This window comes from Leuciscus leuciscus (genome assembly GCF_965113295.1).
Source record: "Leuciscus leuciscus genome assembly, chromosome: 16".
NCBI lineage: Eukaryota > Metazoa > Chordata > Actinopteri > Cypriniformes > Leuciscidae > Leuciscus > Leuciscus leuciscus.
Window position 1 is genome coordinate 22,164,684 of NC_138740.1, and position 15,756 is coordinate 22,180,439.

At 38.9% G+C, this 15,756-nt stretch overlaps 1 protein-coding gene across 3 annotated transcripts in view; it reads right to left on the minus strand.

Moving 5' to 3' along the window:
* Positions 1-15,756, minus strand: part of cadm1a (cell adhesion molecule 1a) — a 269,832-nt gene that overhangs the window by 63,969 nt on the left and 190,107 nt on the right. For all 3 annotated transcript variants that reach the window (XM_082141148.1, XM_082141149.1, XM_082141147.1), the window contains one exon: positions 9,328-9,474. In XM_082141148.1, the coding sequence (XP_081997274.1) occupies positions 9,328-9,474 (147 nt within the window). The remainder of the gene's footprint in view (positions 1-9,327; positions 9,475-15,756) is intronic.

Below are 15,756 nucleotides of genomic sequence, written 5' to 3' on the forward strand. Positions count from 1 at the left end.
GGAAATCACTGGCACTGCCAGACTGGCAGTGTGAATGAACCTAAATCAAACGAACCCGGGTCAAATCTTGGGTCACTTTATCCGTGTATTTTCCGGAATCTCTGTGTGAAAGGGGCTTTGGTCACACACCCTGACAAAGGCTCATTAGCCACAACGCATAGTTGTGCAAGTACTTGTCACCTGATTTTAAAATATTAAAGCCATGATGAAATAAAGGCTTTCTATATATTTTTAATAATATCGAGTGCCTTGGATTAATGATTTTTTTAATGATCTGAATAATCCCTTACATACAAAAGCACAGAGAAAAAATATTTTCTTGAAAATGAAAATGAAAATCGGGTTAAAATATGTTAAAATATGCCATAGGCCTATTCCAGTTTTTCTTACCTGCATGCATCCCTTTGTACTGTCTAGTTATATGCTACCAATATAGTCTGCTATCCCAGGGTTGACTTGAATGTTAAAAGAAATATAAAAAAAAAATAACTGTAATTTAATAATAATTAATAATGCATTGGTAGTCTAATGTGCTCTGGGATTTGTTTTCATGATAATCGAATGTAAAGAGTTTTATCTCTAAAAACTGTTTAGCTTATAACGCTAGTATATAGGGCATAGAGTAAGTAAAAAGAAATCGCTAGTTAATACCACTAAAAGATTGTAAAAAGACACCTACACACAAAGAAAAAAAACATACAGACTTTCGAACTGAACCATGCATACACAAATACACAAAACAAAAATTCAAACTTGCAAGCACAACCATGCACACATGCAAACAAACAATACACTCTTCACTCATACACACGCACACACATTCACTCACAAATATTAATGAATCAATCACACTCAATCAAATCACCTCTCTCTCTCTCACACTCACACACACACACACACACACACACACAACCATGGACATGCAAACAATACACTTTTCACACATACACATGCACACACATTCATTCACAAATATTAATAAATCACTCACTCACACAGATTAATAATGTACAATAGTCAATCCACCTGATTGACAGGTGTAAGTTTTGTGTCCACCTGATTGACAGGTGTAAGTTTTGGGTCAATTCAATTATTACTGTTTTTTTCTTGTTATTCTTTTGTTAAAAAGGAAAGATCTAACTTGTTGGGATGTGTTCATGTTCCATAAAGGGGATGCCAGTTTGAAGAATGCCATTTGGTGGCATAGGAACCATTATACTTGAATTGTGAATTGTTTAATACCTTTTAATGGTCTTCTGCAATGTTTGAGGCATATTTATTTTTCATGCTTTAATGTTGGCCTAATTTCAGTTACATTTACATTTTAGGCTATGTAGTTTGAAATTTTATTTTATTTTATTTTATTTTTTTATTGTAGTAACCACTCAGCTGTATGTGGAAATGCATATTTAAAAAAAAATGTTGCAAATAAAACCATAGTCCACAGCTTATGTAGTTTTAACTTATTTTAATATATAAATTCAGTGAAATCATCAAACGTTTGTATGACTTGCCAGTGACTTGTGACCCAAGCTACGACTTGACTTGACTTGCTTGACATAAAGCAGTGACTTGACTTGACTTGACTTGCTTTTCACAAAATTGACTCGGACTTGCTTGAGACTTGAAGGTTAAGACTTGAGACTTGCTTGTGACTTGCACATGTGTGACTTACTCCCACCTCTGTCAATTACCCATAGCAGAATTATACAGGTGGACCCAGGGAAGTTGTAAGGTTTTAGACTAGTTTTAGGCTAAAGTGAATGGTAACCAGCCATTTAAATGTTGAGCAGCAAGCTCATTTGCTGCAGATATATAGTTAAAAAAAAACACTTGTATGTTTGTATTGAATATGGCAGGCACTTCCTCAGATTGCAGCAGATCAAGTTTCAACGTGACTGTGAGAATCTCACGCTGATCCTGACGGTTCTTTCTCCCAATTACGTGGAGGAACGGAATTTTTTCGTCCCAGAATAATGAGGAGTCCATTAGGGCTCGCTTTGCATATGTGGGAGGCTGAGCGTGAAAAGTAAATGGTGCTGAGGGTGAGAGAGAGAGAGAGAGAGAGAGAGAGAGAAAGAGAGAGAGAGAGAGAGAGAGAGAGAGAGAGAGAGAGAGAGATGAAAGGCTACCGGCAACACCCACCCGCCCCCCACTCGCTGATAAATTCCAAGCCGATCGACAGACCATATAACTCGCGCATGCGTTTGTTCTTGTCCGCAACAGCCGAGTTCAAAGGAGCACAAAAAGAGGACCATGAATAAATAAATAAAGAAATAAATAAAAGGCGAAATAAATAAAGAAATAATCGGGCATCATTAGAGATTTTTGAGGCGATGGGATCATGAAAGCAGGCCCTGATGGCGCGGGGTGTTGATTGTTCTTGGATCCAGCTGGTTAGCCATGCTCTTTCACTTCCATTCAAAAGAAAAAATATCCAGAGAGATACAAAGAGAGAGAGAGAGAGAGAGAGAGAGAGAGAGAGAGAGAGAGAGAGAGAGAGAGAGAGAGGATAAAACATATTGCTCTACAAGAGCTGAAGTCTCTCTGTGTGCAACAAAAAAAGAAAAAGATCTTCACCATTCTCTATTACGAGCTGGTTTCTTATGCTTGCATTTCCCCGTGTGAGCCCCCTCAAGCCCACTCTCCGAACGTGCCGCTGTCATCCACAGCGAGCTCAGTCTCTCAGTCCACTTCTCTCACAGATCACCGCGCACGCACGTGGAGGACATGCTGGAAGACTCTGCTGCCAAGGCAACACATTTCTCACCTTTGATCATGATGTCAGGGCGGCGTAGGCTCAGAGCAAAAATACAAATAAATAAAACATTACGCACATGTAGTTTTTACATCTATATTCCACTGAACGAAAGTGTGTGCACAGTTTATTCAGGTACATGTCTGAGCTTGGGAGTAATAAAGCCACACACTTCCAAAAGGAAATGTGCGGACCATCAGCAGCGCTATGATCTCTAGCAGCCATTGTGGTGGTCTTTGTTTTGAAACACCAAGCACCGCGCCTTTCATTTAGCAGCCGCATAATGTGCGACTAATTAGAGCAGCCAGAAAGCGGGAATGTGGCTGTCAAGGGGAGGGCAGGCAGAAGCCAATGATTTAATTCAATTTATTGATTGGGGAAATGTGAGGATTAAAATAAACCGATAAGGTGCAAGAAGCCAAACCGGTTAATAATATATTGTGACTGTGCGTCAGGTGGAGAGACAGCAATAATTAGAGCATTATGAAAACATGAATAAGTGTGGTGTCAGCTCTAATTGGGAAATAAGAGGGCAAGAACCTAGGGAGCCCATTTCAGTGAGGAGAATAAACCCGGGTAAGCTTTGGAGGTAAAGAAACACCCCTTCATTCAGGAGAAGAATTGATAAAAGATATACAGGTAACAGACTGATCACGGCCTATTTCACCAGTATGTGGGTCAATGAAAAGTAAGAGTGCCCATGAAAAAAAAAAAAAAAACCTTTAGAAACTGTTTAAAACACATGCAATCATGTATACAATATATTTATTTATTTACATTTACTCATTTAGCAGACGCTTTTATCCAAAGCGACTTACAAATGAGAACAATAGAAGCAGTTAAACTAAACCCATCCCAATTTATTCTAACGCAGTACGTGTCCTTTTTTTTTTTTTTTTTAGATAATAGATATAGAATAGAAGATAAAGTGTTAGCATTAATGGATCAAGTGTTGCCGAAAAAGATGCGTCTTCAGCCGTTTCTTGAAAATGGACACGCTCTGGTTGAGTTGGGCAGGTCATTCCACCAGCATGGAACAGACCAGAAAAAGGTCTGAGAAAGAGATTTTGTGCCTCTTTGAGATGGCACCACAAGACGGCGTTCACTTGCAGAGCGCAAGTTACTGGATGCCACGTAAGTCTGAAGTAATGAGTTTAGGAAAAAGGGAGCAGAGCCAGTGGTTGTTCTGTAGGCTAAAGTCAGTGACTTGAATTTGATGTGAGCAGCAACTGGCAACCAGTGCAATTTTGTGAGGAGAGCAGTGACGTGTGCTCTCTTCTGCTTGTTGAAGACCACTCTAGCTGCAGCATTTTGGATATATTTGTATATATATATATTTGTATATATATATATTACATACAGTACTGAGCAAAAGTCTTAGACATGTTAATAAAAATATCAGTTTACATTTCCAAACATTCTTTTTGCCATTAATTGTAATAATCCAGTGAGATTTCTGTATGCACTAGTGTGTCAGTAGGAAAAATCAGTTTACTTTTCCAAACATTCTTTTTGCCATTAATTGTAATAATCCAGTAATATTTCTGTATGCACAAGGAATCTGACAACAGCCGGTATGATCTGATCTCACCATCATCGAGTCCGTCTGTGATTACATGAAGAAACTGAAAAAACTGAGACAGACTAAATCCAGAAGAACTGCGGGAACGTCTCCAAGATGCTTGAAGAAACCTTCCTGCAAAGCTACAGTACTGTGAAAAGTACTGGCACTTGTGTTAAAATGCTGTAAAGTGAGAATGCTTTCAAAAATAAAACCACAAATTGAATTTATTTATGATTTAACTTCTATTAACTAATTCAAATCAATATATGGTGTAACAACCCTTTGCGTTTAAAACGGCTTTTGTCCGTACACTTGCGCTTAGTTTTTTCAGGTAGCTTTGCAGGAAGGTTTCTTCCAGCATCTTGGAGACGTTCCCGCAGTTCTTCTGGATTTAGTCTGTCTCAGTTTTTTCAGTTTCTTCATGTAATCACAGACGGACTCGATGATGGTGAGATCAGATCATACCGGCTGTTGTCAGATTCCTTGTGCATACAGAAATCTCACTGGATTATTACAATTAATGGCAAAAAGAATGTTTGGAAATGTAAACTGATATTTCCTACTGACACACTACAGCAAAAGATATAAATAACTGACTTAAAACCTTTTTTTTTTTTTGGGGTGGGGGGATATTAACATGCCTAAGACTTTTGCACAGTACTGTATATATTGTATGTGTATACTGTGTATATATAAAACTTTTCATACCATTTTCAAGAAAAATGTAATGCCACGTGGTATAACAAAGTAAAAAAAAAATGTATATGCATTTTCTATTTTTACATTTATAAAATAGATTTTATAAATGTATTTTATATTTGATTTCATGTTAACTTTAAATGAGAAAAGTATGCAAAGTGTACAAACAGGCAGAGGTAAAAATAATATGCCTTCAGGACATTCAGACAAAATTTACATACTCACTCTAGTTTATGTTTTGAAAAATAGGAAGATGAACAAAGTCGAAACCTTGAGGAAAAAAAATCAGTGCTTTGTGACCCAAATAATAACAGCATGTCTGACTGCATACATGCCCTCTGCTACTTGCTGTAGCTTTTTCGGACACAGCGTCGGACACGATGACAGCAAGAGCTTGCAGGGCCCCAGGAGGTTGTCCCACCGCCATGAGAGGGAACATTTCTGTCGGCCAGCTACATCCAGCGCTCTGTGGGAGCGGTGGAGAATGAAGCTCAGCGTGGTTTCCAGTCCCTTCTGAGGGCATGCTGCCCAGTAAACCAGCTTCTCTGCCTGACAAAACCCTTTAAAGCTTATCACCCTGAAAAAAGCATGGACAAATGCTTTTGCACTCCGTGTTCCTTTTTTGCTGTTTGAAACGGTCTTTCATTTGCTGAGGATTTTTACAAGGCTTTAACCTGTATTATGTTCTCAGACTTTCATTTGGGCAGAGGGGAATGCTGGTTCCCTAGTTGGGGAACGGTGATGCTGGTCGCTGTTCGTTGTTTTAATTCTCATCACAATAAGTGTCGTAACATATGCGGACAGGCATATGTAAATCGGGCAGCATATGTCATACAGGAATCTGAAAGGCTCAGGAAGTAAAAAAAATAAAAAAAAATAAAAGAGAAAAGATTACATGCAGCAAGGACAAAAAGACAATGCGAAATAACACTGTCACACCTTTGTGTCCTCTCAGCATGGCATATTTCACAATAGAAGACTTGAAATATCATGGTAGCCCACATGCACTGCTACGTAGCGATTTCAGTGAATAAACCTGAAATTTGTCCGACCTTATCTCAAAATATGACATAAAGAGACATACTCGTCATTAGAAGACATTTATGGCCCTTTACATGGGTCTTGTGGCAATGTTCTTCAACGCATCAAACTCAATAAAGTATAGTCAGATATAGTTGTAATGCCACATTTAAAGATCAAACTACTGGAATTTTGACCCCATTTGCCACTGACCTCCTAAAGCATGGCCAATGAATGCCGGACAATTTGTATGACGCGTAGAATGTCCGTCTGCGCAATAATGGGTCCAACAATTTCACCTCGCTAATGATGTTTTAGAGTAGCCTGGAAATCCAGACCTAAATCTAAAAGATTAATGGTCTGGCGTCGACTAATGAAAATCGCCCAGCTCGAGGGGCGGCACCAAGCATGCATTTGAAAATCTCACTGCACGCAATTGGATAACACTACAACCAATCACAACAATAAACCCCATACGCTTAGCTACCAGCGGAGCTAACTGGTAGATTAGACTCTTACCGTATCCAGTCGGCAAAACAGCAACAAAAAAAACCCCAGCTTCTTGCAAAGGAACGATTCGAGCGGCGTCTTCTGTTCCTGTTTTAGATAAAAAGCCAAGTCTAACTCGTTCATTGTAGCGGCCAAAGCCGTTTCAAACAACTGGTATTCATCCATAGGCATCTTGCAATGTTTACTAGGGATGAGCGAGTACAGCATTATCTGTATGTGAATATGTATCTTTTAACCATATGAATTATCTGTATCTGTACTCGGACTGGGCGGGGCCTAACCCGGAAGTGGACGGGATTTAACCCGGAAGTGGGTCGGGTTGTCTTAAAATGGGCGGGGCTTTAACCGGTATGTTATTTTAAGCATGCAATTGATATGGGTTGATCAGAAATTGTTATATTTATTGCTGATTAGAAAACTATTTACATGACAGCATCAGCATTGAGCTTCAGATCAATGGTTTTGATCACGATAACAAACAAACTATATACAAACTATATACAGAGCACAGATATTGACTCGTATTACTCGTATAATACTCTTACTCTGCAAAAGTGCTTTATACGTACCAGATACTAAACACGTATAAAGCACTTTTGCAGAGTACGACTATTATACGAGTAACACGAGTCAATATCTGTGCTCGGATTGAATAAAAATCCTCATTGGATTAACCCTCTCTCTCCCTCAACTCTAATGTTTACTAATGACTTCGACGTCACAGCGCTGTCGTCATCTGTTTAGCTCGCCTCTGGCCCGCCTATATCAGATAACTCGATGTGATTGGTGCAGCTCAGATCGAGGGGCATATTTAATGAGCATCATTACTCGACACCAGAGTAAATCGCTGAGCAAATTCAACTTGTGCTCTCGCGAGAACTCTGGATTACCAGGGTAGTTTTAGAGTACAAAGCAACAGGAAATTACTCATCACACACCGACTTGCACACAGTGACCTGTAAATTGCCCTTCTTTGACATTATCTGAAACATCTTTCACGTGGAGGTCAAAGCAGTGCCCTGATGTGAGTCATGTGAAATGGCTGTATAAATATAATAAATTAATAAATGTTGCTTTCTGCTCGCACTAGAAGGGGGGTGTAAGAGGTGTGTAAAGAGGAGGAGGTGCTTTAGAAACTCCACAGTGGTTAACACCTCCTGCTGAACTAGTGCTGAAGACTGCCAAAGATTCTTACAGTTTCCTTTTTTATCTTCACATTTTCTTCACCTACTGAGAAGCCAAAAGCTCCAAAGAGCCTTTCCATTCCAACTTGCTATAACCGTAGGAATATAAAATGTCTAAATTTAGTCTAAATTTGAATGTCCACTTTCTAAAACCCATTTTTGGAAGAGTTCTAAGTTTTGTGGCTAAAATATAAAAAATTTTAGGGCCGTATACACTCTACCTTTATATGTGTTTTTTTTTATTATAAAATAAGAACTTTTTTGGGTGAGAGACTTAAACAAACCTATTGCTTATTTGCTTCCAAAAACTAGCAAAGGGTAGTATCAGATTCTATTCAGTTTATATTTTTAAATATAAATCTTTAACCTAAAATATAGAAAACACCAAAAAAGGTAAAAGGTGCATTACATTATAATTAATTATAATTAAATAATAATTAAACGGACAAAACAAGAAAAACATGCCTGGTTCACTGCTGTTAGGTAGTGGACCACTTGAAGCAACCACAAACGAGATGTTGAAGAAAACTTTCTTTGTGTATCAATGTATTCTATTTTCTGTGCTTATGTCTCCCTCACTTTCTCCCGCTCACTCTCAGTCTCATTTCCTTTCCTTTGCTCTTGTGCTCCTCTTCCGAATCTCATTTGTATTGTTTTCTCAGGTTTAATCCTAGAAGCTTCAGGACACATGCTGCTTCTCCTAAATGGCAGCAATCAATTTTGATTACCGGCCACGGTTACTTTGAGAAGAGCCCATCAAAGTTTTATTAAGAAGACGGGTGATAATTACAGCCTTGCACGGACCAAAAACCTGGAGTCTGAGCCTTGCTAATGATTGGAAGCTGAGAGATAAAATGACGGTTCAGAAGACCTTAATCCAAATTCTGAGAGGACTGGGCACACAATTACTTTAACCGTTACTTGATGAGGACAGTCCCTCAGGTGACTGATGGCTCTCCCGTTCACTCCCCTTGACTGGGACACTCTTTAACCACAGTGGCGTTTATGGAGAAAGAGATGAAAATGAATCGGTCTGGCACCTCGGCGAAGCTTATCATTATTTCAGAGAAAAGCCATGAAATAAAAAGGACAGACCTTTCCGGAGACCGTTTGTGGAGACAGGCGCCACGTATATTGACACCACCTGATATGTGCTGGATTGAACTCAGACTGAACTCGAAAGCACTTTGGAACTACTTAAAAATGCTTCCTGCTGCAACTTTTTGCGCAAAGAAAATACCATAATCAAAGTGCTTTTCTGCATATGACATGGGACCGGCGGGTGCAATATTTCATAGAGGGGTGGAAGAGATGAAACCCTTTAGAAAGACTCTGCTATAATTACACAGTGCAGCTGTAGGGAAATATCAGAGCGGTCTTGGGTAAGATGGATCACATGATAGCAAGGCAAATCGCTGAAAAAAACATGCCCTCACCAGCCAGCTGGGTCTCTCTATCGACTGGCCTCAAAAGCGCAGTGGATTACTCTGATGCATTAACACTTTGTCTCCACTGGGGAGGATTCCTGAGGACGAGTGGCCTGTTTGTGTGTGTGCGTGTGCAATGCATACAGTATGCTAATGTGTACTCACGTCTGACATCTTTGAAGTATATGGTCTGTCTGTTGGGGTTGAGGAGCTGAATGACAGAGTCGTCATTGTTTTTGACTCGACAGCTTATGGTGGCTGTCTCCCCCTCCACTACCGAGATGTTGTCCGCTATGAGATTCTGGCTTTGTACTGCAGAGGGACAGAGAGAAAGAGAATTGAGTTGGAGACTGAAAGAGAGGCAGGTCTGAGGTGATGGCTGACAATAGGTATATTGAGTTGAGACGTAAAATGTGTTAAGTTATTTAAAAAAAACAAAAAGTCAGTAGTCATCCATCCATCCATTCAATAACTTCTGCTATCCCTCCATCCATCCAATAACTTCTGCCATCCATCCATCCATCCATCCATCCATCCATCCATCCATCCATCCAATAGTGTCTGCCATCTATCCATCTTATAACTTCATCCATCCATCCATCCATCTTATAACTTCATCCATCCATCCATCTTATAACTTCATCCATCCATCCATCTTATAACTTCATCCATCCATCCATCCATCTTATAACTTCATCCATCCATCTATCTATCTATCTATCCATCCATCTTATAACTTCATCCATCCATCCATCTTATAACTTCATCCATCCATCCATCCATCCATCTTATAACTTCATCCATCCATCCATCCATCCATCTTATAACTTCATCCATCCATCCATCCATCTTATAACTTCATCCATCCATCTATCTATCTATCTATCCATCCATCTTATAACTTCATCCATCCATCCATCCATCCATCCATCCATCCATCCATCTTATAACTTCATCCATCCATCCATCCATCCATCTTATAACTTCATCCATCCATCCATCCATCCATCCATCTTATAACTTCATCCATCCATCCATCCATCCATCCATCCATCTTATAACTTCATCCATCCATCCATCCATCTTATAACTTCATCCATCCATCCATCCTCCATCCATCCATCCATCTTATAACTTCATCCATCCATCCATCCATCTTATAACTTCATCCATCCATCCATCCATCCATCCATCTATCTATCTATCTATCTATCCATCCATCTTATAACTTCATCCATCCATCCATCCATCCATCCATCTTATAACTTCATCCATCCACCCATCCATCCATCCATCCATCCATCCATCTTATAACTTCATCCATCCACCCATCCATCCATCCATCCATCCATCCATCCATCCATCCATCCATCCATCCATCTTATAACTTCATCCATCCATCCATCCATCCATCCATCCATCCATCTTATAACTTCATCCATCCACCCATCCATCCATCTTATAACTCCATCCATCCATCCATCCATCCATCCATCCAATAACTGCTACTCATCCATACATCCATCCTATAACTTCTGCCATCCATCCATCTGGGGGCAATAGACACAAAAAAAAAAACCCTGGAAAAATGGCACTACTGTCCATTCCCTTAAAACAGAGATGCAGCCCTGCATCATCTAAACCCACAATCTCACACTTACATGAGTGCACAATGAAGAACAGGTGGAAAAACACAGCTAGAGTGGGTGTGAATATCCAGCAGAGTGTGAAAGTGTTTCCCCCTCTCCTTCCTGCGTAGTGTGTGCATCATGAGATTGCCTGTTTTCATGTTACACATGCTTGGTCCAAATCCCCTCTCTGGATGAGATCACCATGTGATAAGAGCTGCCACTGCCACAGAAATGGAAGCTACAGACCTTGGCCGGTTGACCCAAAGCTAAAATGTATACCATTAAAGAGAGGATAGTTCAACCAAAAATTTAAATTCTATAATCATTTACAGGATTCACCTTCATGTTGTTGTTTAAACTTGTATGACTGACTTTCTTCTATGAAACACAGAATTGATCACTGAGTTGAAATTAAGAACCTGATCAATCTGATTCATAAACAAATTAGAATTGTTCAGTTTTTTGAAGCAGAACAGTGGATTAAAATGAACAAGTCACTTATAATTTATACCTTGAATTACTTTTTTCCTGAATGTGCCAGCAGAGCTAGAACAGATGGGAATAAATTCACTGAATAATGAACTTATTTCAGTCTAATCCTGACACAAAGCTATTTGGATAGCAAATATAATTCAAATATAGTATAATAAATCATACAGGCTACTAGTATACTAATTTTATGGTGCTTTTTTTAGGGCTGGGATAAACGATTATTTTTTAAACGATTAATCTAGCGATTATTTTTTCGATGCATCGATTAATCTAACGATTCATTTTTCCAGTCCGATTCGATTTCGATTCGATTATCTCCCCAATCCCCATTAATTGACTAATAGCAATTTATACATGTTAATTTACATATCTGAATGAAAAAAACATGAGTTCCTTAACATTGCAATATATGTTTATTGCTCTTAAAATTCCAAAATAAAAGACTATACAAGTGCATAGTAATGCATTCTTAGTCAGAGGTAGCATTCAATAAAACCTTAAAGCCTTGAAAACACATAGCTTACTGAAACAAGCTTACTGAACACATAGGGCCTAGCTTACTAAAAAAAAGTTATTCTTTCAGATGAAAATAACAACAACTTGATGTCTAGCATTCAATAAAAAAATAAAAAGGTCACCCAAAATACTTGTTTAGAGCAATTGAAAGAATACAGTAACCAATGTAAACTTGAGGGATTTAAGCTAATACAGAGAGTGCTTTTTCAACAATAAATAAATAAAAATTAACAGTGGGAGCCAGCAGCCTGTCATGGCGTCCTTCCTGAACCAACAGAATTGAACATTTATGTTGAAAACACATAGTCCTAGCTTACTGAAAAAAGTGCATCTTTTAATTCTTCATTCACATAAAAATAACAACAACGTATAGTAATACACTCTGCCACTCACCTTTTTCAAAAAACAAAAAACAAAAAAAACGAATAAAAAAAAGTACTTAACTAGAATTTAATAAATGGAACATTATTGTAAAGTGTTACCGATTTGTTATACACCGATTCAGACGTCTCGTGAGTTCAGTGTTGGACAGATCAGTTGTTTTAACCATTCATTAAAGTGAATCGGTTCAAATGAGTCATTAGTTCGCGAATCGGACATGTCATTAGTGGACCTGTAGCCTACGGCAAGCGTTGTGTGATTATCCTGGCAGTTTATTTTTTACCACAATTCACACTCCGCGGTAATTCAAGAGAAAAAAATCTCCTAATGCTCCACGTGAAACTTTGGTCTTCCGCCCTTTTTCTATCATGTCTAATGTTAATATGCACGAGGGAGAGAGAGAGAGCAAGACAGCGCTCGTGTTGTTTGAAGACGGTGAGTGAGTGCGCGCGCGCGCGCACGGTCGGGGCTCTCTCTCGTACTTATATGCGCCCTGTCAAGCGCAGTCAGTCATTCTATTCTACATCACTCACCGATCAAATAAGGCTTTGGCAGCCACCAAAAAAAATTCAATGCAGGAAAACCCCTGGATTGGTTATATGAAGTTGGATAGAATGATGGTCCGGCCATCGCGTATCAGCGCACATAAGGTACACACTGTGAAGTAATTTGCAAACGTTTTTTAGAGAAATGAAAACAGGTCGACGAATCGACGCGCATATTTTGCATCTACGTATTTTTTGCGTCGACGTCATCGATGACCTCGACGCGTTGTCCCAGCCCTATGCTTTTTTAATCTAAATTACCTCCATTATATTGAAAAGAGACAAACAATTTACTCACACACAATTTTTTAACTGCTGAACTGTCCCTTTAAGAGCTAGATAATTCACTGCAACTTAATGGGATAAAAAATAAAAATAAACTAAAAGTCTAAAATAACACCCCACAGCTGCCTACCCTGCAGAGCTAAGAGGAAATCATGAATAAGCTAAAGCTGGAGATAAATAAATATATTAATGTGAAATGTGACATGACTTTAAGACACCATCAAGTGCTAATTTGCATGCCTCAGTTGTCAGGCACCTCTAAACAGCCTTGTCACTTAAAGCAGAAGGGAAGAAAGCAATCAGATCGTGTGATGGCGACAGATAAGGGGAGACAGTTTAACAAAACTGAATTCAATCAGCCTGCCAGTAGCACAAAGTCAGAACAGACCAAAACAAATAAACCTTGTGCGGGAGCGACTTCCTTAAGACTCGTCAAAGGGGATGAGGTGTGGATTGAGAGGACTAGATTGGAAATGCAAATAGAAAGACTGTTTATCCCAGAGAGGGGTTACGGATGAAGGTTAAGCACGCTCCTGTGGTTGTCACGGAGACTGCGCTAAATACTGGCCAGTCCGTGGCCGTTCAGCTAGTGGGTGGTAATCATGCTAAGTGACAGAAGATGCATTGAAAGGGTAAAACATACATGAACACGTACAACAGCCCTGTTTGGCAAGCTCAACAGGAAAACAAACACGCTTTTAGCATGTTAAAGCTAGCTGAGGAGGGGAAGGAGACTAGCAAGGAACAGAATACATAATAAATTAAAACACTAAAATTTTAATTTATAACCTTATAATTAATATGTTCTCTTCTATGTCCTTAATGATTATATTCCTTGTTTTTTCCCCATAGTTCATATTCAAGCCCCCACCAAAAATCCCATAACTCCAATCTTGGCTGAGCACTGGAATATTTTGAACTTAAATATAATATTGCTCAAAAATTAATTAAAATGATGAGTGTTCGTGATAAACCAACTTCGATGCAATTAGCCAGTTCTGTGTTTACTTTGCACAACTCTGGGGTGATGAGCTGGATGCCATTTTGTTGTGTGGGATGAGAGGGATGATTTGAATCATCGGTAGACCTCCCGAGGCTCCGCACATCTCCTTTACTTCAAAAAAGTTTTGCACAAACTTTGGCAACAAATCTTGGTGAGATGTCATTTAACTATGTATGGGCTGGAAAGCAGATGTTTACCCTAAAGCATCAGGAAAACATTAGGTGGTCTATATATAAAAAATAAAAAAAAGTACTAGAGGAAAAAACATGAACCACTAGAGTATGCCAATGAGTCAAACTCGATGAGGAAAAAAGGTAAACGTGTTAATTGGATTCTGGCATGCTCACTGCTGCTTTTACATCTTCAAAATGTTATTTATTCCATCAAAGGAGTAACATTTTCTTTGACTTCTTAGAATTTGTGTTGGCAAGTGTTTTGCAAGCTTAAACATTGTACTGAAAATATGATTTCATGCCATAATATTTTTTAATACATTTTTATAAATATTTTAAAAGTGTTTTGCAAGATTACATTTTAATTCAAAATTCATTTTAATGTCACCATGAAATCAAAATGTAAGTTTTTGGGTTTTAGTATGAATATGTTGGCCTTACTGTTATCTATAAGCTAGTGTGCTCCAAAACAGTGACACATTTGGCATTTAGACACACAGGCACGGTGTGCGCGCAGTCTGCTCCGGTCCAGAGACACAATAGCACAGAGCGGATCATACGCGCGAGTCACTGCATACCAGAACACATATCGGATCTATTTGAATTCTGCAAGGAATGCTATATTTTAAAGCGACATGGCAGAGATTAGGAGGAGAAACAGTAAGAGATTAGGAGGAGACTGCGGTTTACCGAGCTCAACGGCTCTGGCCGAGCTGTGATATAAACTAAACGCAACTGGCTATTTAAAAAAGGGGAGCCGTTTGATATGTCCCGCCCTCTCTTCCTGTTTCAGTGGAAGTTACCTCAACACATTGAATAATGCTGCGTGTTTAAAGGCACTTCAGTGGGCGTTTAAACATTCTACTGATTATTATTTTATGTGATGTTATTTTTTATGTTTTAATTAATACCGTACTGTTTCAAATATAAGACGACCCCCCCCTCCCCCCTTTTCAAGATGTACCTCTTGAAAAAAAAGTTTTTTGTTAAAGAAAATAATTAGACATTTTTCATACTGCAGATTTTTCACATTTTAATTTTTGTATTGATAGTATGGTAAACACTGGTAACATGTACCAATGATCACATTTAAAAATAAACACTTTTTGGCATAAAAATAACCTGTAGGCCATCTGAATTAAGTAACAATTAGGCTATCCATCTCACAGTGAAAACCATGTAGCCTACCAAAATTTCATTAACAGTAGAAGTGAAATCTTCTTTGTCTACTTTTGAAATGTGGGTACTGTCTTGCGTTTTAAAATCACGTACGGGGGAAGTTTGGTCCCGTCAGTGAGGCACACAAACATGACAGTCAGCTTTTGTATTTTGCAAGCTTAAAGTCTGCGTGAACCGGAAGTTGCAAATGACTTTTCTCCAGTGTATTGACGTATTTCCAAGTGAAACGGAATATTGAACAGAGGGCAGAGTTTTACTTTAGTGCTCCTCCTCTCCATCTCTGCTCATAGCAGACTGACGGTTTGAGGGGAGTGGTTAAGCGTTTTTCAACCCAAGTCGTCAAGCCTACGTCATCAGAAAAGAAACAGCATTTCAGACCGGAAGTAACT